This window comes from Bactrocera oleae, chromosome 3, assembly GCF_042242935.1.
Source record: "Bactrocera oleae isolate idBacOlea1 chromosome 3, idBacOlea1, whole genome shotgun sequence".
Lineage (NCBI taxonomy): Eukaryota > Metazoa > Arthropoda > Insecta > Diptera > Tephritidae > Bactrocera > Bactrocera oleae.
The window spans coordinates 60,424,546-60,449,487 of NC_091537.1; the positions used below are offsets into that span (position 1 = coordinate 60,424,546).

At 36.9% G+C, this 24,942-nt stretch overlaps 1 protein-coding gene across 1 annotated transcript; it reads left to right on the top strand.

The window, feature by feature from the left end:
- The first annotated feature begins 4,281 nt into the window (after window positions 1–4,281).
- On the top strand, window positions 4,282–23,308 carry Gdi (GDP dissociation inhibitor). The gene is made up of 3 exons (XM_014240743.3): window positions 4,282–4,832; window positions 20,793–21,268; window positions 21,880–23,308. Exons 1-3 carry the CDS (start codon window positions 4,439–4,441, stop codon window positions 22,339–22,341), a joined length of 1,332 nt encoding a protein of 443 aa, XP_014096218.1. The 5' UTR covers window positions 4,282–4,438; the 3' UTR covers window positions 22,342–23,308.
- Window positions 23,309–24,942: the final 1,634 nt, after the last annotated feature.

Consider the following 24,942-nt stretch of genomic DNA (forward strand, 5'->3'; position numbering starts at 1 on the left):
GTATTAGAAAATTTTCCTTCTATTAAATTAGATTTGAACTTATAATTTTAAAATTATTTATTGATTAAAAGATATATTGTAATTTGTTATAATTATTATATATGATTTCGTCGAAGAGTTCACAACAAAAAATAAAGGAAAAAAAATTCTACATTGTAAATTAATTGTATTTACGTTATTTGATTAAGTGAAAACAAATTTGTACAGGAAACCGCTATATTTATATACATAAATATATATATTTACAGTTAGACCTATGTTAAACTTTTCGTTTTCGAATTTCATAATCGTCTTAGCCCCGTTTCCTTAATGTATCGTTATTATTATCCTTAACCGCTGGTAGCTTATCTGGATGATTGCTGTAACTAACATAACCGTTTTTACTACCGTGTGGTTAGCTTATTTACAAATAGTTTGAAATTTGTGAATGCGTGGGGAAAACAACTCACAATCTTGCATTGTAAAGACACAAAACGTCATGAGCCATGTATGTGCACATTCAGACAAGGACTCATTTTGCCGCCCAAATCGGTTTTCGTAAGCAAGAGGAACGACGAAGAGACTGGGCACGCTTTCTGCAACAGCTCGCTGCTACGCAATTCGACACTCCTTTTCATTCCAATTTTTAAATTCCTTTCATGTGTGCAATAGCGCTTGATTTCAAAGGAATATTCCTCTTTTTCGTATGTTATATGCGTATATGAATGCGACTATGCATAATATATAATGATATGATGAGTGACAAAAAAGTCTTCTTACAGATTTGTTCTTCGATACGCCGCATCTCCACAAGCAACGTACAGGGGTTGGTTGAATTAATCATTATCGTTGTTGTTGTTGTAGCGGCAGAATTTTGTCGAGTTGACGGTTCTTGGCCGGAAAAAATCCGGGTCCGTTCCGGTTACGTAGACCCGACTGTTATGGAAACGGAAAAAATCATTCTCGTAATCATTCTTGCTCGAAATGATGTCGGTTAAGGTTGTTCGAACTGATATAGCGTATTTTTGAGCTCTTGACCGTTCAAAAATTTTATGGGGACGACAAAAATTTATGTGGAGGATGAAAAAAGTAGAAATCTAAATTTTTCTGCATTTGTATAGTTGGGAAAAATAAGATTTTATGTTTTAAGACTTAAATATTGCAGTTGTTGCATAAAGTTTATTTACCAATTCATTAGTTAAATATGATAATTGAAATTTACATATGCCAGCAATTATTATTAAAATATTAATAACTCATATAAATACTTTCATATGTATGTATTTAATAACTATTTTCCATGATTTGTTAAACTTTATGTTTTGAATATAACTTTGCTAAATTGTAGTTTATGCAACAAAACATAAAACATTAGCATTTCATCTGTGCTGCCATTATGCCACCGAAGCTATTCACGTACATGTTGCCTCTTCAAAATTGTTTGCAAATGAAAACAGCGCTCTCAAACCACAACAACGACAGTACATTGCTAGCAATGTATGGCATGATATGTATTTAGTACTCAATTGCCAAACATTAGCAATGTGCAGTCTACATTGGCAATTTTGACATTTGAAATTCAAAACCATTGTATAAGCCTATAAGCGGCCTTTACACGGTCATTCATGTTTGCAAGCATGTGCGGCGTGATGAGTAGAATGAGCTTGTAAACATAATAAATTCGTGTTTGTCATACATGTGCGATGGTTTTTAAAAATTTTTAAAAACATGATGTTGTTATGAACATGTTTTATGGTGTAAACGCTTGCATCATGCACGAAGTATATTTTTTTTCAGTCTTAAGTGCCGTTTCACATTGGGATGCAAAAGAGTCTGATGTTTTTCAAATTTTCTTTTGGTGTCGCTCTGGGCATTCACACGGTCAAAAAGAGTCCAGCAACTCGAGTCTAGTTTTTCTGCATTCCTTTTCACAAAATGTTCGTAAATATTTGTGCGGTTGGACTGCGCAACACCTCGCAACACTGCGTGCTGCGTATTTCATTTGTATGTTGAGATGATGGTCACACATTTTGCTTGCAATGAATTACCATGAATATGGTAGAACAATATGCATAACACAAGTACCTACCCGCTAAATAGTTTCAAAAAAATAGTAAAGACGGGAATTCCCTAATCCACAAGAATGTATTGAATATCCGCTACTAATATTTTCAAGGCCAAATTTATAATAGGAATTTCCTAATCTTTAAGTATTAAAAATTCATAATTTCTTTACTCCATAATCTATATCTTAATATTTACAATTTGTCTTAATATTTCTATTATTCTATGCATACGTATTTGCATATTACATACAAAAATAGATAACAGAACTCAAATTTGCGATCGAATTCATTTGAAACCGAGCGCTCTTGCAACCATTCAAAGGATTTGAAAGTGAAAAGGAATGCTGAGAAGGGTAGCAGCGAGCTGTTACGAACAAGAACACAAAGCGTGCCACCCGAACACGAGTGGCACGGTCCCTTCGTCTTTCCTCGTCGTCCCCTCGCCCACAATAAAGTGGTATGAGACTCTTTTGCGTCCCAATGTGAAACGGCACTAAGAACATTGAAGCGTAATGACGTCACGGATAAACGAAGAACTGTGGAAGGACTTCTTTGAAATTTATCTAAGCGTTCTGGATGGCTGGATTATAATTTTTTAAAAAAATCATATAATATAAAAAAAAAACATATAAATAAAAAAAATTATAACAAAGAAACAATACAAGTCGTAATAAAATAACATGGTTTTATGATGAACGTTTTAAATTAAATTAGCAAATAAAATTTAGTTGCACGTTGCTCAAAAATATTTGTGTCGTTCCCTGAAATTTCGTTTCGCACTGCTTTTGTTAGCTATTTTTAGCGGGTTTATTTCTGGCATCCCGCCTTTTTTGATATCAGCTGTTCGAATTTCCCTGATTTTAATAATCAGGGAAAGATAATAACAGAAAAATCAGCGAAATTGAGAGAGTCTCGCTTCATGTCAGAGATGTCTCATGTGAGATGTCTCTCACTGGAAATGAGAGCGCAATTGATAAACGTCAAAACCTACTGAACTCAAACAACTGTCAAAGTTCAGTAGGTCTGACGTTTAGCAATTGGAAAAAGAGGGACGGCCAGATTAAAATCGTACAGAAAAATATGTAAACAGAGAGATTTGTGCTGCTGTTGAAGATCAATAACAAATATTGGAAAACAATGAAAATGAAAGAAAACGCGAAATTGAAATGTATGTGATGATATCTTTTATGATGTCATGCTAAGTGGTATTGATTTTCAATTGAAAATTTTTAAAAACATTTTTTAATTGAGAGCTAATACATTTGTTCTTTTGATTACGTATTGAAAGTTCAAAAATCAACTGTTTAATATATCACAAAATCACAAAAAAAGAGTATAAAAAGTTTCTGCATATGTTTAACGGATACATGTATAATAACATTTAATCTTTATAAATGATGGGTATTTTAATTTAAATTCCCAAAAATTATTATTTTGTCCGATCTGGCTACAATGGATAATGTTATAAAAAACGCTAATTTTGAGGCGCTCTCACACTGGAAAGAGTTGGCATCCCATTATCCCTGCTTCATGTCATTTCATCCTTGATGTTGCTTCGTTCACAAATAACAGAGAAATAAAGTATGATTGCATGTTCGACCGTTTAAACGAAAACCAGTTTTTTTTGCATCATACCATGTTTGCATACAAAAATGACCGTGTAAAGACCGCTATAGGTTTATACAATGTTCAAAACAAACACAATTGCGTCGTTTGAACTTTCGTCTTGGTAATTAAACTATTAAATATTTGCTTTGCTAATTACGATATAAATATTAGCCCACTACTAAGTTATTTGCATGTGATATGTATACTTGTTTACATGTCTTGATATTAATATATGAACAAATACTTTAAAGAAATAGTTTTTATATACTTAAGAATTACATATTTAAGTATATTCTTCAGCACATACATTTTTTGTATGCAAGGGTTCTTTTAAATTCGTTTCTTCGTAAATGCATAACTGTCATTTGAATTCACCACAAATAATTTTAAAAAATCACTTATCTGTCAGAATTTTTTTACTGTTTGGCATACAGTCAAAGTAGAGATTCGATAAAATTCAATTACTTTATTCGTAAGTAATTTTTGTACAATATGCTTTTTAGATGTGTATGTCTCCTATACTTTTCAATTAGTTCTGCCAGAGTGTAGTAAACTCTGGCCCACGAAATAAACAGAAAGTCAACTTATTTTCTTTATATAGCGGCATCTCTTTTCTGCTTGTATTAAACTTGCAAATTTCCATCGACGAGTAGAAAATTTTATTGAACATTCGATTGTGTTAGTGGCGAAAAGTGGTCTTCGGGTTTTCTTCCGTCATATATTCAGAAAAAATCGACTTATTTAAAATAATAATATTTTGACTAAAAAAGTATTATATTTTTATCATGAATGAAGAATACGACGCAATTGTGCTAGGTACCGGTTTAAAGGAGTGCATTCTAAGTGGAATGCTCTCTGTTTCGGGCAAGAAAGTTTTGCATATCGACCGAAATAAGTATTATGGCGGCGAGTCTGCCTCAATTACACCATTGGAGGAACTATTCCAACGTTTTAACTTTGAAGCTCCTGGTGAAAAATATGGGCGAGGTCGTGATTGGAATGTTGATCTCATACCAAAGTTCCTTATGGCTAATGGTCAGCTTGTAAAATTACTAATCCATACGGGCGTGACCCGCTATCTTGAGTTCAAATCCATTGAAGGAAGCTATGTATACAAGGGAGGAAAAATTGCCAAAGTCCCAGTTGACCAGAAAGAAGCTTTAGCTTCTGATTTAATGGGTGAGTAGAAACATATATAATATCTCAAAGTAAAATCGTAAGCGACAACTCCAAATCATTGACATTGATTTCTTTTGTTTCCGTCATCGTATACTTCTATCATACATTTTTGTGTATTCGTTACTTTTTCTCGCTGGTAAATCGCCGTGACACGTATCGGCGTCGACCATTTATACAACGATTTCGTTTTCGTTTTCGTTGGACGGAAGGGGTGCAGATTAGACGGATCGGTTAAACGAAGCCATAGTCTGCACAAACGATATATTGGACACAAAAGAAAATATATTGATATAACTAGGAAATACAACTGATAATTTCAAAGTCGTAATTCAGAATTTATATACAAGGTTGAGAAAGTAAAGTTACGACAACTTTGATGATAGAATGGCTGGCGTTTAGAATGGCATCCCACGAATTTAGAAATGGATATGTACGGATAGAGTAGGCTCTCCAGATTAAGTTAAATGCTGAATTAAAGTTATAGGAATCAAATTATGGGCAGAGAGAGGAAATCCTCCAGATCCGGAAACTGAGAAACTTTAGTATAACATCCCACGATTTCAGGGTTAAGAGGAGTATCGTTGGATAGAGAAGATTCTCCAGATCACGAATATATACCATTATTGCCGCCGGGAACTTATAGTAGGGAAAACTTTGGTATAACGTCCCAGGCTTTCGGGGATAAAATAGGTATGGGCGGATAGAGGAGATTCTCCAGATCAAGAATATATATAGATGTAGCCGCGGGAAACCTATAGCTTTCGAGATATTTGGGTTTAAAGTTCAAAATTTCGACTATTTAAAGTAAGCATTTTTTCTATTTCAAATGAATTATACACTTATATTTTCCACTTTTATATCCACTAACATTTCCCTAATTCGTTTGTACACATTTATTTTACATTATATAGTGCAAAAATAGTTTAATTCAATAATTAAATTATTGTTAAATTCTATTAATTCTGACAATAACAAAACTGTTGCAAATTGTCATATAACCAGTGTTACCTTATCGACATCTTTTGTAATTGAACTGAAAACCGATAATACCCCAAATACAGGAATCCAAAACCTAGAAAAATAAACTATTACAGAGCATTGATGTTAAGTATTATGTTGTACCCTCTATGACAATATTACTTTTTTTTGCTTTGGCGGCCCTCGGCCCCGCTTCAAAAAAAATAACACTGGTCTGTCCAACACCGGGGTGTATCAAAATATTTTTCGCGCAGAACTTCTTTTTGCGTTGGCGGCCTTCGGCCGCGCTTCAAAAAAATAACCCTGGTCGGTCCAACACCGGGGTGTACCACGGGTTTTACGCACAGAAATTCTTTTTCCGTTGGTTCCTGTATCTAGGGTATAATCTCTCTGTTTATTTTAGTTTTCTTCGTTTACAAAATATATTAGTATGGCAACACTGGGGTTTTGACATTCACAACCATTTTGTTATTGTCAAAATTAATAAAAATTAAAGAATGAATTAAATATTGAAATAGAGCTATTTTTGCAGCATCTAATATAAAAGAAATGTCTAAAAACGAATTAGTCAAGTGTTAGTGGATATAAAAGTGAAAAATATAAGGGTATATTTCATTTTAAATCGCAAAAAATACGTACTTTAAATAGTTGAAATTTTCAACTTTAAACGTAAATATCTCGAAGATAAGAATAAGTTTCCCGCGGCTATATCTATATATATTCTTGATCTGGAGGATCTCCTCTATCCGCCCATACCCATTTTATCCCGGAAAGCCTGGGACGTTATTCTAAAGCCGTACTTTAAAAAAATAACCCTGGCCGATCCAACACCAGGGTGGTCGTGATGCCTTTCGCGTCCAACTTTTTTCTACATTGGAGGCCTTCGGCCGCGCTTCAAAAAAATAACACTGGGTTAAAAAGGGAATGGTTGGATAGAGGAGATTCTCCAGATAAAGAATATGATCTGGAGGACCTCCTCTATCCGCCCATACACATTTTATCCCCGCTCCTGGGACGCTATTTTAAAGCCTATTTTAAACCCCTATGTAATATCAAATAAGTGTGAGAAACGAATTAGAGAAGTGTTAGTGAATATAAAAGTTAAAAATATAAGTGCTAAATCATAATCGAAGAATCACGCACTGCAAATAGTTGAATTTTGAACTTTAAATGCAAATATCACAAAAACCATAAGTCAACGGCAACTATATACTTATATATATTTTTTCTTAATCAGGAGAGTCTCCTATATCCCTACGTACCCCTTTTGCTGTTGGGAAAATTGTTTTCCCAAAATTCGTGTGAGTTATATGAATAAGAAAAACCAATTTTATAAATTTTGATTTGCCAATAAAAAAGGGTAAATTTCAAAATAGCATCCTGAGCTGATAGAAATTAAAAATATATTTCATAAATTTAACAAATTTGAACGTGTAGTTTTTATACTCTTGCAACATGTTGCTACAGAGTATAATAGTTTTGTTCACCCAACCGTTGTTTGTATCACCCAAAACTAATCGAGTTTGATATAGGGTTATAATATAATCGTTATATATAGTGTGAGTGATTGTCTGTCCGTCTATGCATGCTGTAACGTGAGTAAAAATTGAGATATCTTGATGCAACTATACATGTTTCTCGGCATCGTAAGACGGTTTGGAGATGGGCGTAATCAGACTATTGCCACGCCGATAAAACAACATTAATCGAAAACTAATAAATAGCCTCAAATATGCTCCACAATAAGATACAAAGCTGTTATTCGGTATAACGAATCGCATTAGAGGGGCATCTGCGGTAAAAAAAAGTTTTGAAAAAGTGGGCGTGGCCCGAACTTAATAAGTATAATGTACGTATCGCCTAATTCACTAAAGCTATAATAACTATATATAATATAGTGTGAAAATGGATGAAATCGGATAATAATTACGCCCACCCCCCACACGGTTTTGTTAAAAACTACTCAAAGTGCGATAAATCTATAAATAAATACGTTAGAGGCATAAAATCTTACAACCGATTTGATAAAAGGGGTCTTTCTTAGAGCCGCTGACAAATGGGACTTTGAGCTTGGCCCCGCCCACATTTAGGATAAAACCCATATCTCGGGACCTACTCAACCGGTTTTAACCAAATTCGGTAGGTAATATAATTCTGATATTCTTATGTGACAGTGCGAAAATGAGCGAAGTCGGACTTCCCATATAACAAAATTTTAAATTCCATCTGAGTGTTTCACTTTCCAGTATACAAATCAAGCACCAATAAATGTAAGGGAATAAAACTTTACCAGAAAAGTGTGCCACCTTATGACGAAAAATTGTCCAAATCGAACCAAAACTATTCAATTTCCTATGTACCGAATATGTGGACCCCAGTCTCTCTTGCAAACCTTTTATCGAAAATATCGCTCAATCTGTGAGATATATTATAAAAATTCGGAGGAAATCGTTTTATGATAATAGTATGCCGGTGTATCAAAATTGGATCGAACCAGGTCAATAATTCCCTTAGTCCCCATATACCTAATATGAAAGTAAAGTGTCTTAATTAAATGAAGTGGGCGCCTTTTTTTCTAACAGTGCATCTGAGTGCCTAAAATGGATAAAATCGGATGGAAACTTTCCCTAGCCCCCATATGACTAGTATCAGGATTGTCAAACATCCGGTGAGGTACATAAATGGAACTCAGAGAGCATCTGTTTCTGTTAACAATGTGTAGTAATGTCGAAAATAGAAAAAATTGGGCCAATAGGTGTAATCTATCTCCGAAAAAAAAAACTTCCTTTGGCATTATTCCTATATCATATATCGGTCAATATGTAAGATATCTTAGCAAAATTAACTAAACGTATAATATTGGATATACTTTAGTTTAACGCCGAAAATATGTGAAGTTTTGTTGTACTACATATAATAATTTCCGTTATTACTTTATTATTACGTTAATGGTTTAGCGCTGAACATCAATGGAGTTGGTCTGGTCCTTGGTCTTAATTATCAAATATTAAATTTAATGTTATGTTAAGTATATCTCATTTGAAGACGATTTTAATATAATTTTCGCTGACGGCAAGTAAAATATAGTTTTAAAACTAATTTAGTCCTATAATATAACTTAAAGTATCAAATTCGATCTCCTTGAGCGGCTAACTAGCAATGGAATCCGCTGTCAGGGATATGCGGATGACATTGTTATCTTAGCTAGGGGTAAATTCGAAAACACACTCTGCGATATCGTACAGAGGGGACTGTGACTGGGGGGGGGACAAAGGGATGGTGTACTGGGGTTGGCCTAAACATCAACCCCTCTAAAACTACAATCATTCCCTTCACTAGACGGAGGTCACTGCCAGGCCTCAGAAATATATCTCTTGATGGCAGAGTGGTGGAGATGGCCGGTCAAATACCTGGGCCTCAGCACTGGAAGTCATGCTAGAACTTACACCGCTACATTTGGTAATCAAACAGACAGCCAAACAGACTCCACTCAAAATGACAGCAAAGGGAGTTGGAAAAGGGAAGGTAATCTCATCCCAGCAGATGAAGACGCTAAGTGAGGAAATATCACTGGCCCTTCTCCCGAAGGACAGCATTACCAAAGTAGTAAACTTCACTAAGAAGTTCAAAGTTACCCTCGGCAGCAAGTCTGAATGGAATGATTCATCACTGGACCTGCTGCTAAGGGAAAGCACTATCAAGTGGTACACCGACGGGTCGAAAACGACGGAGGGGATTGCAAGGGTCGCTGGGCCAAGCACCAAACTCTCCATTCCCATGGGAAGTTTCCCGAGCATTTTCCAAGCCGATGTCTATGCTATAAGTCGGTGTGTAGAGATAAACCTACAACCCAACTATCGCAATAAAAGTATTACTATACTCAGCGATAGTCAGGCGGCACTAAAAGCGATCTCCGCTTTTGAGGTCAAATCGCTACTAGTGCAAGAGTGCATAGAACGGCTGAACAGCCTATCAGAGCACAACCGAGTGCGCCTTATTTGGGTGCCTGTCCACAGGGGTATAGTCGGGAATGAACTGGCTGACGAGTTGGTTCGCTCTGCAGCCTCTACAAAAATGGTAGGACCGGAACCATTTATAGCGGTTGGTCAACATACCATTAAAGAGCTCCTCCGTAAGGAGGAAAGAGTAGGCAGGGATTGGCTGCAACTTCAAAGCATGGGCCATGCCAGGCTGCTAATAGGGGTTACGACCTCAAACGGTTTAAAGTCATAAATAATCTCCCGAGAAACAAATTCCGGCTACTTGTCGCGTTCTACGCCGGCCATTGCAGGCTCAAGAAGCACCTCTTGAACATAGGTATAGCATCTTTTGCAAACCGCCGGTTCTGCGACATAGAGCCGGAATTGTCCTCAATTTTTTCATTTACAATTCCTTTATGCATGCATTGGTGGCCTTCGCCCATGTTTAAAAAAAAAATAACGTTGCCCGATCCAACAACGGGATGCCCTCAGTTCTTTCGCGTGAAAATCCTTTCTGCTTTTGCAGCCATCGGCCATACTTCAAAAAAAAAAATAAACCTGGTCGATCCAACGCCTGAATTTATAAAAAGTAGGGAAATTCTGAAAGATTTTGTGTTACCCATCGCACGGTTATGAGATGTGCATATGCGGTATAATCTTCAATTTTTTTTTATATATGTAACACTTATTTAGTTTTTGTACTTAAGAAAATCTTTAATTATGATTTAAAGCTGTTGGTGTACTATTTAATATGAAATAGATGTGTATAAACAAATTTGTGCTAGTGGATATAAAAGTGAAAGATATAAGGGTAAAATTCAGTATAAATCAAAAAAATGACATACTTTAAATTATTGGATTTTTGAACTTTAACCCTTTTAGTTCCGGGCGAAATAAAGATGCCTATGCCAAAAAAACCGGCCTCACAGTTTTACAAGCGATAGGAAAAACGTCGTCCACAAAGAGTTCAAACAAAAAATTATTTTTTGTAATTATCTTGGAATGAAATTAGATTAATTATAACGCATTATAACAACATTACAACACATTCTCCTGCAATGCGAATAGTAAACCGCTACAAGGCCCGAGCCGATATATCGGCTCCCGGCACTAAAAGGGTTAAAAAGCTTTTAAGCACTCACAACGTAAATACTTTATAGAGTGTATACACTTTTTCTAAATTGCTTGGTTTTCCATCGGGTGCAATATGGTTCACCTTTGTTTCTTAGCTCCAAAGTATTTTTTTTCAAAATTTAAAATGTTCTTTTGTGCATCCTTGCTTTTTCTGATGTTGACTCTATTAGCATGTTCCGTTGTTTTACGTGTAGGAGCTTTGCGGATTTGTTTAATTTCAGCAAATTAAGATAACTTTTTGCCTTTCTTTGTGTAGATCAAAAATTATTCTTCCTTTTACAGAGCAAATTTCTACATCCATATAACTTTTTTAAAACATTATGTATGTTAAGTGTGACAATAACAATAATCATCCTTTGCTAATACACATACCTAGGTAGGTAGGTAGGTAGAGTGGCTGTCTAACGACGCACCTAGGCCTTATAGAGTGTATACACTTTTTCTAAATTGCTTGGTTTTCCATCGGGTGCAATATGGTTCACCTTTGTTTCTTAGCTCCAAAGTATTTTTTTTCAAAATTTAAAATGTTCTTTTGTGCATCCTTGCTTTTTCTGATGTTGACTCTATTAGCATGTTCCGTTGTTTTACGTATAGGAGCTTTGCGGATTTGTTTAATTTCAGCAAATTAAGATAACTTTTTGCCTTTCTATGTGTAGATCAAAAATTATTCTTCCTTTTACAGAGCAAATTTCTACATCCATATAACTTTTTTAAAACATTATGTATGTTAAGTGTGACAATAACAATAATCATCCTTTGCTAATACACATACCTAGGTAGGTAGGTAGGTAGAGTGGCTATCTAACGACGCACCTAGGCCTATAGAAGGCCCATTGTGATACCACCGGGACTAATGTTCCCTCACTCTATCGTCTCCCCTCTGAACCAACTTGTGCTCCTGATGAAGCTCATCAGAACAAATAATTTTATATAAGCAACTTCTGATACGTCGTCAATGAACCTACGACCGATAGTTACGATTCTTTTCCTGTGAATTCCCACAACAGCCGGTTCTACCGGAATTGACCCGGATTTTTTCCGGCCAAGGGCTGTTATTTCGGCGATCTAACCCTGTTTGGATCGGTAAGTTCTAGGTTAAGTTTGTCGTCATTGAAACAACGCCTAGCAGCAGGGTTGCTCCGTATCCTCCTGACCCGTGCTGGCATCGAGTCCAACCTGGGCCCCGAGGAATTTTACTGCTGGGTTTGCATTAGAAGGCTCCATCCAAACTCCACCTCGGTTAGGTGCAATACATGCAATGGATTGAGCCATCTTAAAACCTGTTCAGGCCTTAAGACACATAGGGAGTGGACCACGAGTTACGTGGCCCCATGCTGCCAACGCAATACTGCGACATCTGCCTCAACGGCTGTGCAACCCGCACCATGTTCGCGCACTGCGCCGCCACTCCAGTCAAGTGACTAAGATAGGACCTCCACGGCCCTAAGGAGTTCACACTGGCAGCGACTCCTACAATTCAACTGCAACTGACTCAAGAGCAAGATCGAGGAGAAAGTTGCATTCATGGGCCGGGAGCGCTTATCGATAGCTGCGGTTCAAGAAACCAAGTTAAACAGCCACTCAGCTCTTCTGATTTGTGCAGGTTTCAACGTTTTACGAAAGGATCGCGAGCGAGATAACGGTGGAGGCCTAGCCTTCATATTGCATAACACCGTGCAATATCGTCTAATTGATATTGACATCGACCGCAGGGACACTACCCTTGAATGTCTGGGTATAGCTGTCCGGTCAAGCGATGTCGAGCTCGAGATATTTAATATATAGATCCCCCCCAGTTACAAGTTGCCCTACAGGATATCACCCGAACATAGGTCCGCTACTTCGTGGTGAAAACCGTTTGGTGCTAAGCGACTTTAACGCGCACCACGATCTTTGGCACTCCTGCCTCTCAAGCGATAGGGGGATGGAGCTGGCGGAACAGATTGACGATTTGAGGTTCTGCACAATGAATGACGAAGGCCCCACCAGAATTATGGGCACCTGTAATAGCTCGCCAGATATTACTATCGCTAGCAGTGGTCTGACAAATAGCATAACCTGGCGACATATGCTAGCTCTGGCATCAGACCATCTGCCCATAATTATATCGATCGAGAAACCTCCCGACTTTATTTCTGTGGACAACCGCACCTTTTCTAACTTTAACAAAGCTAACTGGGTCGGCATCACAGAATTTACTAAGAGCACCTTCAACGCACTACCCATTCCTACGGATGTCATCGTTGGCGAGCTTCATTTCCACAAGGTGATCGCTGCTACTCGCTTCATACCGCCGGAACTCCGTCCTAATTTACCAGCCGAAGCAGCTTTATTAGCAAACGAGCGCGACACCTTACGCCATACCGATCTCTGTGATCCCCGAATAAGGGATCTCAATTTGGAGATTCGGCAAATGGTAAATCAACATTAGCGGACAAAATGGATAGAGCACCTGAAGTCCTGCAATCTCTCCACCTTTGTGAGTAAGCTTTGGACTGGGAGATATGACGACCGGGTTGAAATTCAATTCGATGGCCATGCCTCCCCTAATCCGAAGAAGTGCGCGAGCTATTTTAGCCGGCAGTTTACATTGCACACTTCTTCCGACAAGGTCGGAATTCTGCTGCTACAACAACAACCGAAAAGGCCAAACGAAACCAGGGAAACCCGCCAACAAAGGGGAGTCTTATCGTCCGATAACTCTCCTTTCCCCAGTAGTGAAGACACTTGAGGTCTTGTTACTCCCGACGTTCACTCACCACCTGAGTCTAGCAGAACATCAGCATGGCTACTGAAAAGCGCACAGCACCACCACAGCACTTAGCGTCATAAACGCCCAGATAGTTCATGACCTAAACCAAAAGCCACCCTGTGAGAGGACGATCCCCGTAGCGTTGGACTTGTCGTAAGCCTTCGACACAGTCAATCACACAACGCTACTTGAGGACATCGACCAATCTAGGCTTCCTCCAGGGCTGAAGCGGTGGACTATGAACTACCTAAGCGGTCGGCTTTTATCCGTACTGTTTCGAGGTTAAAACTCCAAACTGAGAAGAATTAAACAGGGGGTTCCGCCGTGGTGTCCTCTCCGCTTTACTGTTTAACTTCTACATCTCAAAACTCCAACCACCAGAGCGAATTTCCGTGACCTCGTACACTGATGACTGCACGATATTGACGTCGGGCAATGGAATCGATGGCATATGCTCGAAAGTAAACGGCTATCTCTCTGATCTTTCTCGCTTCTTCTCTGCAAGGAGTCTGACACTCTCGCCCACCAAATCCACAGCGACCATATTTACGAACTAAACGAAGGAGTACAGACTGGATCTAAACATTTCAGTCGATGGTACCAAAATTCCGACGGTAAACAGCCCTAAAATTTTAGGCGTTACACTAGAGAGTCTGTGCTCCTTCACTCCTCACACGACCGCGATAACTGCTAAAGTACAGAGCCGCAACAAAATCTTCAAATCGCTAGCCGGCAGCTCTTGGGGAAAAGACAAAGAAATGTTGCTAGCGACATACAAGGCAATCGGCCGGTCCTAAGCTATGCTGCCGCAATATGGTCGCCTGGATGTAGTGCTACGCAGACGAAGAAGCTCCAGACCTGTCGGAACACTGCACTCCGGACTATCACGGGATGCCTCCTGATATCCCCAATCGAACACCTACACAGTGAGGCCCGTATGCTTCCGGTTAAGGTACATAACGAGCTCCTCTCCAAGCAGTTTCTGCTGGGTTGTTTTTGTAGAAACCTCCCCTGCAGTCAAACCACCACTTATAGCAGACGTAGAGCTCGAGTTGCCTCGCGAAACCAGAGTGACCCTCGCGCAACTTTGTTCTGGATATTGTAGCAGGTTAAACTCCTACCTACCCAGAATAGATCTAGACATATCAAACACATGTCCTGCGTGCAATGAGTCTCCGCATGACACTTAACACCTCTTTGCATGCCCAACGAACCCCACTCATCTAACATCCTCCTTTATGGTCCGACCCCGTCGAAACAGCTCGTTTCTTGGGCCTCTCGTTAGATGACCTCGACGACAACCAATCTGGAATTTATCACCCAAACGGGGATTAGGTAACCGTTACAACAACAACAACCGATTGTGCCATTATTTTCCTTGTACGGTGTAATTCTTACTTTCGTGAATCCGTAGTTTATTTCCCCGCCACTTTTCGCCAGCGGTTTGATGGATTCTTTTGTAAGTAACAGCAGAATCTGCATCGTGGCCCTTTTGGTCTCCACGCCAGATTCTGCTACACTATCGTCAAATGCCTTGACGTGCATGACGGTGGCGGACCTGGATTGCTAAGTAGCACTTCCAGCGCCAGACTTGTCAGCGCAGCCTGCACCCATTTCCGTTGGGCTATGGGGATTCTTCCTACGGGGTCCCCCTCATCCAGAACGCCAATGACAATTCGGTTCCGGGCCACTTCTGCAAATGATTTTTCGGGCGTTACGGCCTTTGTTTTCGGTCGTTTTGCTGACGGCTTAGCCTCTTCAGCTGACCTCTGTCGCTTTGCTGCCTTTACTGGAGGTTCTAGCTTAAAATTGGGTATGACTGCTCTCGCGCAGTCAATCGATGCTTGGAGCTCCTTGGTTAGCTCCCCTTTGGTTGGCTTTTGCACCTCCACTAACATCAATAGGTATGCGACGCATCGTCTCTCCGCATACCTTGCCTTTGCCGGGTCCTGAATGCTAAATGCAGGCCACTCTCTGGCAGATGCACTTCCAGCAGCAGCCCCTTTGGCATCTCCCCCCTCCCCCTGCTTCTCAGCCGGTTTTTTGGCTGCAGGGTTTGGATCTGACTGCCTCCGGCGCTGCTACATTCTTGGGGCAGCTTTAGCTTCTGCCCCTTTACTTGTGCTTGCCTTATCATCTGGGCTAAGTTTCGCTCCTGTCTTCTTGATGCTTGTTGCCGAGCTCGCTCCAAACGCTGCTCTTTTTTGGGAGCAACTAGCCCGCTCCGGCTTTTATTGGGGAGATCCGGGCTCTCTCCGATTTTTGTTCGGGTTTAGTTTGTTTTTCTTATTTTTTGGTTCATAAATAGTCCCACGAGTGTGGGGGAAAGTGTGTCCGCTTGCGCATAACCCCCGCTACGCAAGTAGGGCTATCATATTACGGAGGGCGCCAGGTATCCGTAAGCTCCCCCAGTCCGGTTGATCCTCAGCATGGGTCGCATGACACCTTGATCTAGCCCTTTATAGTACCCGCGACCATTGTAAGGCTCCTTATCTGTATGCTGTGCTATTGAGGAACATCGAACACACTGAAAAGAAGTTTGACCTTAGCTAGATTACTCATGTGACTTACGTCGTGAAACTGGGGTATCTATTACCAGTCGGCACCCTCGGGGAGGGTTCAGTGGAGGATTTCTGCCGACCATATATATATACATACCTAAATGTTTATTAAAAATGCCTTACGTTCAATACTTTGTTCCATAACGTTTTCTTATTCGATACGAAATAAATATTTCATCCCGACTTTACATTTCCTAGCTGTTTTTTCAGTTGTTTCTGCTCACTAATGTGAGTTATACTGTAGTTTCTCTAATTCAAAAAAATTCTTTATAGAAAGGATCAAGTACCGTAGAAACAAGTAACTATGGATTTGTATTAATAACCGCAAGTTTGTCAACTTATGTGTTTACCATTGAAGATTCTGTTTTATCGTTAAGGCTCTAACTTTATTTGCAACATCATAAGGCCAGTACTGAGTTGCTTGATACAAAGTTTTATTACGTTGAATATATTAAAAAAATATTTTAAACTTTAAAATTATTTTAATAGGAAGAAAACATGGTATGAGACATAAGAATTTGTCAAAAATAGCAGATACCGATTTGTCGGTCGGACTCCATTACACATTTCATAAAAGGTATATATTATATTTGCCTTAATCCTTATTTTGTATATAAATTGTAAGATTCGATTTTACCTGATAAATAGAGTTTTAATATCAAAACCAAATTTTTATTAAAAGTACAGCCGAGGGTTGAAAATTTCCTTATTCTGGTGGAGCCTTTTATCCGAATGTCCGCTCGTGGTTCAAGAAAATGTGAAATGTGTTTGTTAAAGAACTTTATATCGTACTCATTCCATCTAATAAGCGTCTTTTAGCATATATTGCTTCATTGTAAGGATCAATCTCTAGGACTTCGGGAACATGGAAATCCATGGCCAATCTATTCGCCAAAACGCCTTTATCTAATGTTTTTAAAATCTTACGTTCTTAAGTGACAGATAATTGTTTTTACTTACGCGCGGCTAACATTGATGTGATCCAAATAAAACAAGTACAACTGTTTCTTAATCAAGCAACTTATGTCTACAAGTATAGATGGTAAGATTGCAGTTGGGCAGACAAATACTGCATGAAATTCGCTTTCCCTGACTAGTTTCAGGACTTTGGACATCTTCTTCAACCATATCCCCACCATCACCCAGTACTCGCTTAATCACTAGGCGTAGTGCCATTGGTAATTGACTGCACTCAACACGTCTTTGCATTTGGGGTAGCAGTAGCGAAAGGGCTAACGGGCTAATGACTTTATATAGGCAGTTATACCATTGCCCACCTTCTCATTCGGCGGCTGCTGGAAAAAATCGATAATTTTTTATCTGCTTCATCGACGCCTCCTTTTCTTGTGTTACAATACAGAAAAATTTCTGGATTTTTAGAATCGTCATCAACTACTTTTCCATGATGCATTGAGGACACAATTATCACAGCTCTTTTCTTCTTAGGCACATATGAGCAAATAGTTTTTTGATTTGCAAATCCAAACAAAGTTGACTGAATATCTCTATTTTTTTTGGGCTAAACTTCGCTTGGTATTTCACGTATGAAATCATGTGACTTCTTCCTCAAAACTTCAATAACATCTCATCTTTGTTGACGCATTCACTCAATTCGTATAACTTTTGAGAATTGTTGACGAACTTGTTGAAAATGAAGGATATAGCTGCCAACTTATCATCGTTTTGCCTTTCAGCACAAAAGCCTTCAGCTCAGTCATGTCTATGTCTTTCAGTTCAGGTTTATTCTGACGAGCAAACTTTATTTTATATAAGGAGAAATTTTTCGGTTTGTCCAAGTCAATATTTGTTGAAGCATTTCTTCGGCAAATAATGTATGCCAAATGGTGATAGGGTCTTTAGGATCCGCGTCTGTCAATTTGGAGGCACAAATAACATTTCTCGCTTTTATAACAGCGGTGAATCTGTAAACATACGTGAATCTTAACATAACCAACCGACGAATATTGAGGAGAATATAATATGTAAGCAAAACTGGGAATATTGATATGCCCTTTGAAATATATTCCCTTTTATTGAACTATTATTTATTATTATTTTTAAATTATTTTATGTTAATTCATTTTTACTTTATTGTGAGTTAATAATAATTTAAACATATTTTGATATATTTCTTAAAATAATTCATTTACTTGACACCATTATGGATTCACAAAAGCACAGAATTGTGTTTTGCCGTCGGCATTTCACATTCATGCTTCAATTTTTCTTTTCAAATGCATGTGTAAAAGTAATTATGTACGTAAATATGTACTTAGATATATTATGTCGTTTGCACATTTGTATGGATTTGTATGTATATATGTACACTCAATTCTTCATGTGAAACCTCCGTTGACACGTTTTTTGCTTTTATGTCAAAGAGTCAATCTGTCGAAGGACTGACGCGACAAAGCGTCACAACATTGTGTAGTTGGTGGAAAATCCGAGATGTGCCGAAAAATAAACGAACGCTCGCCGATTGTCATCGCTTCCCATGCTGCTCTAACAGCTTTGCCTACAAATCATTGTAGATATGTATGTCTTTATATGAACATGCATACATATTGAAGATTATTGCGAGCCACGGAAAAATATTTTAAATCGACAAAAGCTTTGTTGCCACTTTTGTCATTGTTTTCTGTGTTTGCAGGGTTGTCACTTTTCCCTTCTAGAGGGAACATCAGAAAGATGTTCAATTTATAATTTCTAGCTTTTGCCATCGTCGCGAAAAGACGCTTGTAGGCAAACGCATGTTCGGGGGGATGTGTAAGGCGTTTGCTTTTATGAATGAAACGACTTAGCTTATTGCTTGTGCGCCAGCGTTCATGAATGAAAATGTTGTTGGTGTATGATTTACTACAAATTTAGGATTTGTCAATTTGGCTGCCATATTGATTTCTGGTGCTGATGCTATTTGAGACAATTGTTGTTTTTTTATAACAACGTTTGTATTTTTTCTATTGGCTGACGTACTTACATTTGTACGCTTAAATGTATAATATGTAGATTTGTGTATGCATTACTTATTTTGCGCGGTCATACGCATATTTGTACATACATACTTACATATAGAGCAGTGCGCTCACATGTATTTATTGATGAGTGATAATATATTATATTATTATATTATATAATATAACATATTGATGTACATATGTACATACATAAATTATTAATTCTGTAACAATTAAAATTAGAAAATTATGAAAATAGTAAAATATAATTTTTTGCATAATCTTTCACATTTTATCAATGTAGTATTTGTGCAAAAAATCAAATTTTATCAATTTTTCATCATAAAAATCGTTTATATGGAAATAAATAATCATGCATATGTGAAGTGGCATTTGTAGTTTTTGTTTTCTCATTCATTTCATTTTTCTCTTTATGTTGAGAGATACGTAATATGTCAGAGAACGTTGTTATAAATTCTCATTTCTGTTAAATAACAGCAAATATTACAGAAAATGGTGAACTCCTTGATCTCAATTTTTCAGCAAACCAATCGAGCATCATACAAAATTCAATTTGCACCTTCTCGTTGTTTCAAGTTCTCTGCTTAGACCATTTATTAACATTTTTCCCGTAATAAAAATTCGACCTTCGTAATTCCGAAAGAGGCGTGGCATTATCAAAACTATCGATGCTACCTTCCTCCTCTCATTGCTGCTATCCAGTTCTGGAATATTCTCCTCTAAGTCTTCATCTTGGTCATGAAACTGTCGGAAACCAACAACTCATCAATATCATCTTCACTGATAGATTGGTCTGAAGCCAGCAAGAGGGCATTGAATTCCTCTTGAAATGATGAACTGTCTACTCGTAATATTTTACTCTTTGATGAACTCGTGGGCTAGAGTTGACGTTTCTTAGCGTTTTCAGCCATTTTGCACTAAAATGAAAAAAATATTTGTATGACAGCTAAGGCCTTATAGGCTACGGCCGATATTCTAATTAGTATTACTTACCTGTTTTTAAGTTAAAAGTTAAAAAGTCACATACATACATATATGTATGTACATATGGTAAATATAATCGACATGTAAGAAGTTAAAATGATATCAAAAATAAAAAAAATCTCGAAAAAATTAAGAAGCACCTAACTTTTTAAGGTCCCGTGTGGCAACTGAAAGCTGCTCAACTCATCCATTTTGCAATGACATGCCCCAAAAGTCAAAGCCAAAGCAAAAGAAAGCTAAAACGTCTTCTGCTTTGTCGCTGCAGCCCCAACCGCTGTTGTTCGAAACTTACACTGAATCAACAAAAATTAATTCCAAATTGCAATTAACCAGCCCAGACATACCGATAAATATGTATTTATGTACGTGCCACACACTCGTGGCACTCACATAGTTGCATGTAATTGAGGTTGACATGGCTGGATAGCGTCTGACGCCCTTAAAAGCTTAGCATAATTTATTAATCCGAAAAGGAAGATAACTCTGCGTGTTGCAGCAGGGACATAAAACTTTAAGTCGTTATGGGATTACAGCTTTTATCAGCCTCTACTGTAGTAATATACATATTCTATAATTATGCATTTTATTTCTTTCAGGAATGTTTGAAAAACGTCGTTTCCGTAATTTCTTAGTTTACGTACAGGATTTTAAAGAAGATGATCCAAAAACCTGGAAAGACTTCGACCCATCTAAGTCAAACATGCAGGCACTCTACGACAAGTTTGGCTTGGATAAGAATACACAAGATTTCACTGGTCACGCGCTAGCTCTTTTCCGTGATGACGAGTATTTGAATGAGCCAGCAGCGAATACAATTCGTCGTATAAAGCTTTATTCAGACTCCTTGGCTCGGTATGGAAAATCGCCGTATTTGTATCCCATGTATGGACTTGGTGAATTGCCACAAGGGTTTGCACGTTTATCTGCCATTTATGGTGGAACTTATATGTTAGATAAACCAATTGATGAAATTGTCCTGGGCGAAGGAGGTAAAGTGGTGGGTGTGCGCTCGGGAGATGAAGTCGCGAAATGCAAGCAAGTCTATTGTGACCCCAGCTATGTGCCTGATAGGGTAAGAACACGATGATAAAATTTAATATCTCTCTAAATTTATGGGGAAAAAAAATTGGGCATAGTAAAATATCATAAATTTAATCCCCTATTACTGTTTCTAACCAGAAAATCAAAAAACTACAAATGCTTGAAAGCTGTTTATGGCAATTTATTTCGAGTAAATATTAAAAAAATGGTAAACGGATAAATAAACTGTTTAAACTAATTTAGAACTATTATTATTAATCAGTTTTGTATAAATGCATAAAAAAATTACAAAACTGGACGAGGCAATGTGGATGCAGGAAATATAAAATTAAAGGACTGTGGGAAATATTGTGAACATAAGAATCGATACATTCACTGTCCCTAGGAATGCATTCTTTTGAGTACATTTGAGTTTTAATGCGCATAAAAACGTTCCATACTATTTAAATTTTTCTTAACATCTATAGTTAACAGCAACGTTCTTAATTCCAAAAAAAAGTGGTTGTTCTGAAATTGAATTGAATTGAATCCGTAATAGGGTATAAATTAAAACGACATTTGAAAACTAATTTTTTACCTTATAGTTGCTTTAAAAATTAAAAGTTTTACCAAATATTTTATATAAATATATAATTTGTGTAGGTACGCAAGAAGGGCAAAGTAATTCGTTGCATTTGCATTTTGGATCACCCAGTTGCGAACACCAAGGACGCACTATCTACTCAGATAATCATTCCACAAAAGCAAGTTGGACGTAAATCGGACATATATGTATCTTTGGTTAGCTATACTCATCAGGTAGCTGCTAAAGGCTGGTTTGTTGGTATGGTATCGACTACTGTAGAATCTGACCAACCAGAGAATGAAATTAAGCCAGGACTTGATTTGCTGGAACCCATTGCACAAAAGTTTATTACGATCTCTGATTATTTGGAGCCAATTGATAATGGCATTGATTCGCAGATATTTATTTCGGAATCTTATGACGCTACTACGCACTTCGAGACTACTTGTTTGGATGTATTGGATATATTTAAAAGAGGTACTGGTGAAGACTTTGATTTTTCGAAAATTAAACACGAACTTGGTGATGAGGATCAGTAAACGTGTTTAGATTATATAATTACTAAAAAGAGAGATTCCGTTGTGCACGGTGATGTATTCAAAGTAATGATATGATGTCCTATGTAAGGAGAAGATGAATCAAAAATGCGCATAATATACAATATAATCACACTACTATATTACAAATGCTTAGTCAGTCAATCAAACTGTTACAGCGAAATATTGATAAAATAGTGAAAGAATATGAAAGCTTGACACTTACAAAGCGCGTACATATGTATTAAATACCATCTTTGCTAAATCGTTGTGAAACAAAAAGAAGCAAATAATTGTGCATACCAACATTTTATGTAGTGATTACATGTAATATTAACACATAACTTTCTATTGATTAAAATGTTTTTTAAATTTATTTTAAATTATATTCATTCCATTGCATATCTAAAAGTAAAATTTTTTCGTCGTCGATTTTTACTTTTGTACAACTTTAACTTCGTTTATCAATATTTATCCATAACTTTTTGCACAGAAATAAATACATTTTGCCCAACAACAAAATATAAAAACAAGCAAAGAATTTTGAATTAATTCGTTGGAGTCTCAAGATTTATTTAATAAGAATATATGGACAGCGCATAAGTAACTGCCGTTCGAAAAGAATGCATTTTCATAAATTGCCGGTGGGCTCAAAATAACAAAGGTAAAAACTGTAAACTTTTAAACTTAAATTTTGAAGTATGGATTAGGAATAAATCTTTGTAAAACCACAATTTTGCTTAAAGTGTTACAGAAATTTCCAAAAACAAAAGAAATAAAAATATATGATTATGGTGGTTTGCTGCAACATTATTAAACTTTGTTCTACTTATGCACATTCGTGACGTCAGATTGAACATACATATATGTACATATATCTACATACATATGTATCTATATTCTAACGCTGTATTTGAAATGTGTTAATAAAGGTTGGCATTTTAAGAATAAAATAATTTATTATAAAATATATACTGATATTATGACTCTCTTAATGGATCTAAGCATACACACTTTTGAATTTTTAACTATAAATTTGAAGTTAGTTTGTAGTTGTAAAAATTGTAGAAAAACGAGAATACTACTGAAATATAGGTTTACTTTGGTTTTCGAACTTAATCGGTATATCAAATTTAAGTTAACAATTTAATTACCATAAGTTGTTGATAGTAGGCCCTTAAACATATAAATAAAAATAACAAGTAAGGAAGAGCTGCGTACGAGTGTAACTGACATTTTATACTCTCGTGGGGCTAAGATATTTATATTAAAGAATTGCAAAATTCATTATTCGTCAAAACTGTGAATGGATTATAATAATATTTGGTATCTTATTAAATTATCTGTAGGTCGTATTTCTTACTTAGTCTTATTACTACATTTTGCTTCGGGACCAAAATCTTTATATTAAGATCAACCTAATTACCTCGAATACATCTCATATGATATATGTATGTATAAACTCAACCAAAGGGGTTTAATTTATTAATGTTAAGGACTCATATCTCTAGAACAAGGTTAAGACCGATTTCATTCATATTCAGCACTAAGTCACATTATATTTGTGTAATGTCCACTTAATTTCATTGAAATATCATAAAGTCAGCTAGAGTCGAAAAATACTTCATCCATACCCCATCGTATATTGCGGCCTGTGAAAAATATTGACTGATTGTGTCAACCTTAGGTAATAAACTAATGTAAGTTTTCGAACATTTTTTGACTAAATTTTGTGAGTTCACTCTTTGAATTATGAACACCCCGATTTTGGACCGATCAGGGTTATTTTTTTGAAGCGCGACCGAAGGCCGTCAGTACGGAAAGGAGTTCGGCGATCTCCGATATTGGTCCATACCATCAGATCGCGGCGCAAAAGAAATTGTGACTGTTACATTTCTTCAGTATATTTCTTTTATAAGAAAATGTTTAATACGGTGAACTGGTAATTACAGCTAAAAGATCTGAATTCTACAGAATTTTTCCGCTACAACAACAACTAAGTGATTTGAATATGTGATATGTGCAAAGTGTGTTAAATAAATTTTGAAAAATATACATAAATTATTGCAAAATTCACTTTCCGTTCACGGATTTGTAATCTACGCGTAAAAATTAGACAATTAAAAAAAATCATTTTTGAGGTCTCCTTAGTTGGGTTACTATGCATTTACCATTTTTTTAATTACGTGCAAATGGAGTCTAGGAAGTATTGACCCGATCTTTATCTATTTATCAATCAGGGGTGTTGTGGAATCCAAGACAAATTTGCTTAGTTGTCAGAATTGCCAATCAATTCTGGTTTTAAAAGGCAAAACCAATATTGGAATTAGCTGTTTGCTGAATGAATGAATAAATGTGTGAAAGCAATTTTTTTTTATTGGATGAAGAAAGCAATGGGGAAAACTTTAGTTTAGCATCCCACGATTTCAGGGTTAAAAGGGGTATGGTTGGATAGAGGAGATTCTCCAGATCTCGAATATATATAATTATTGCCGCCGGAAACTTATAGTTTTCGAGATATTTGCATTTTAAGTTGAAATATTCACAAATTTCATTTTACAATTTCTCGATTTATGGTTATCTTTTCTTTTATATTATGCACTT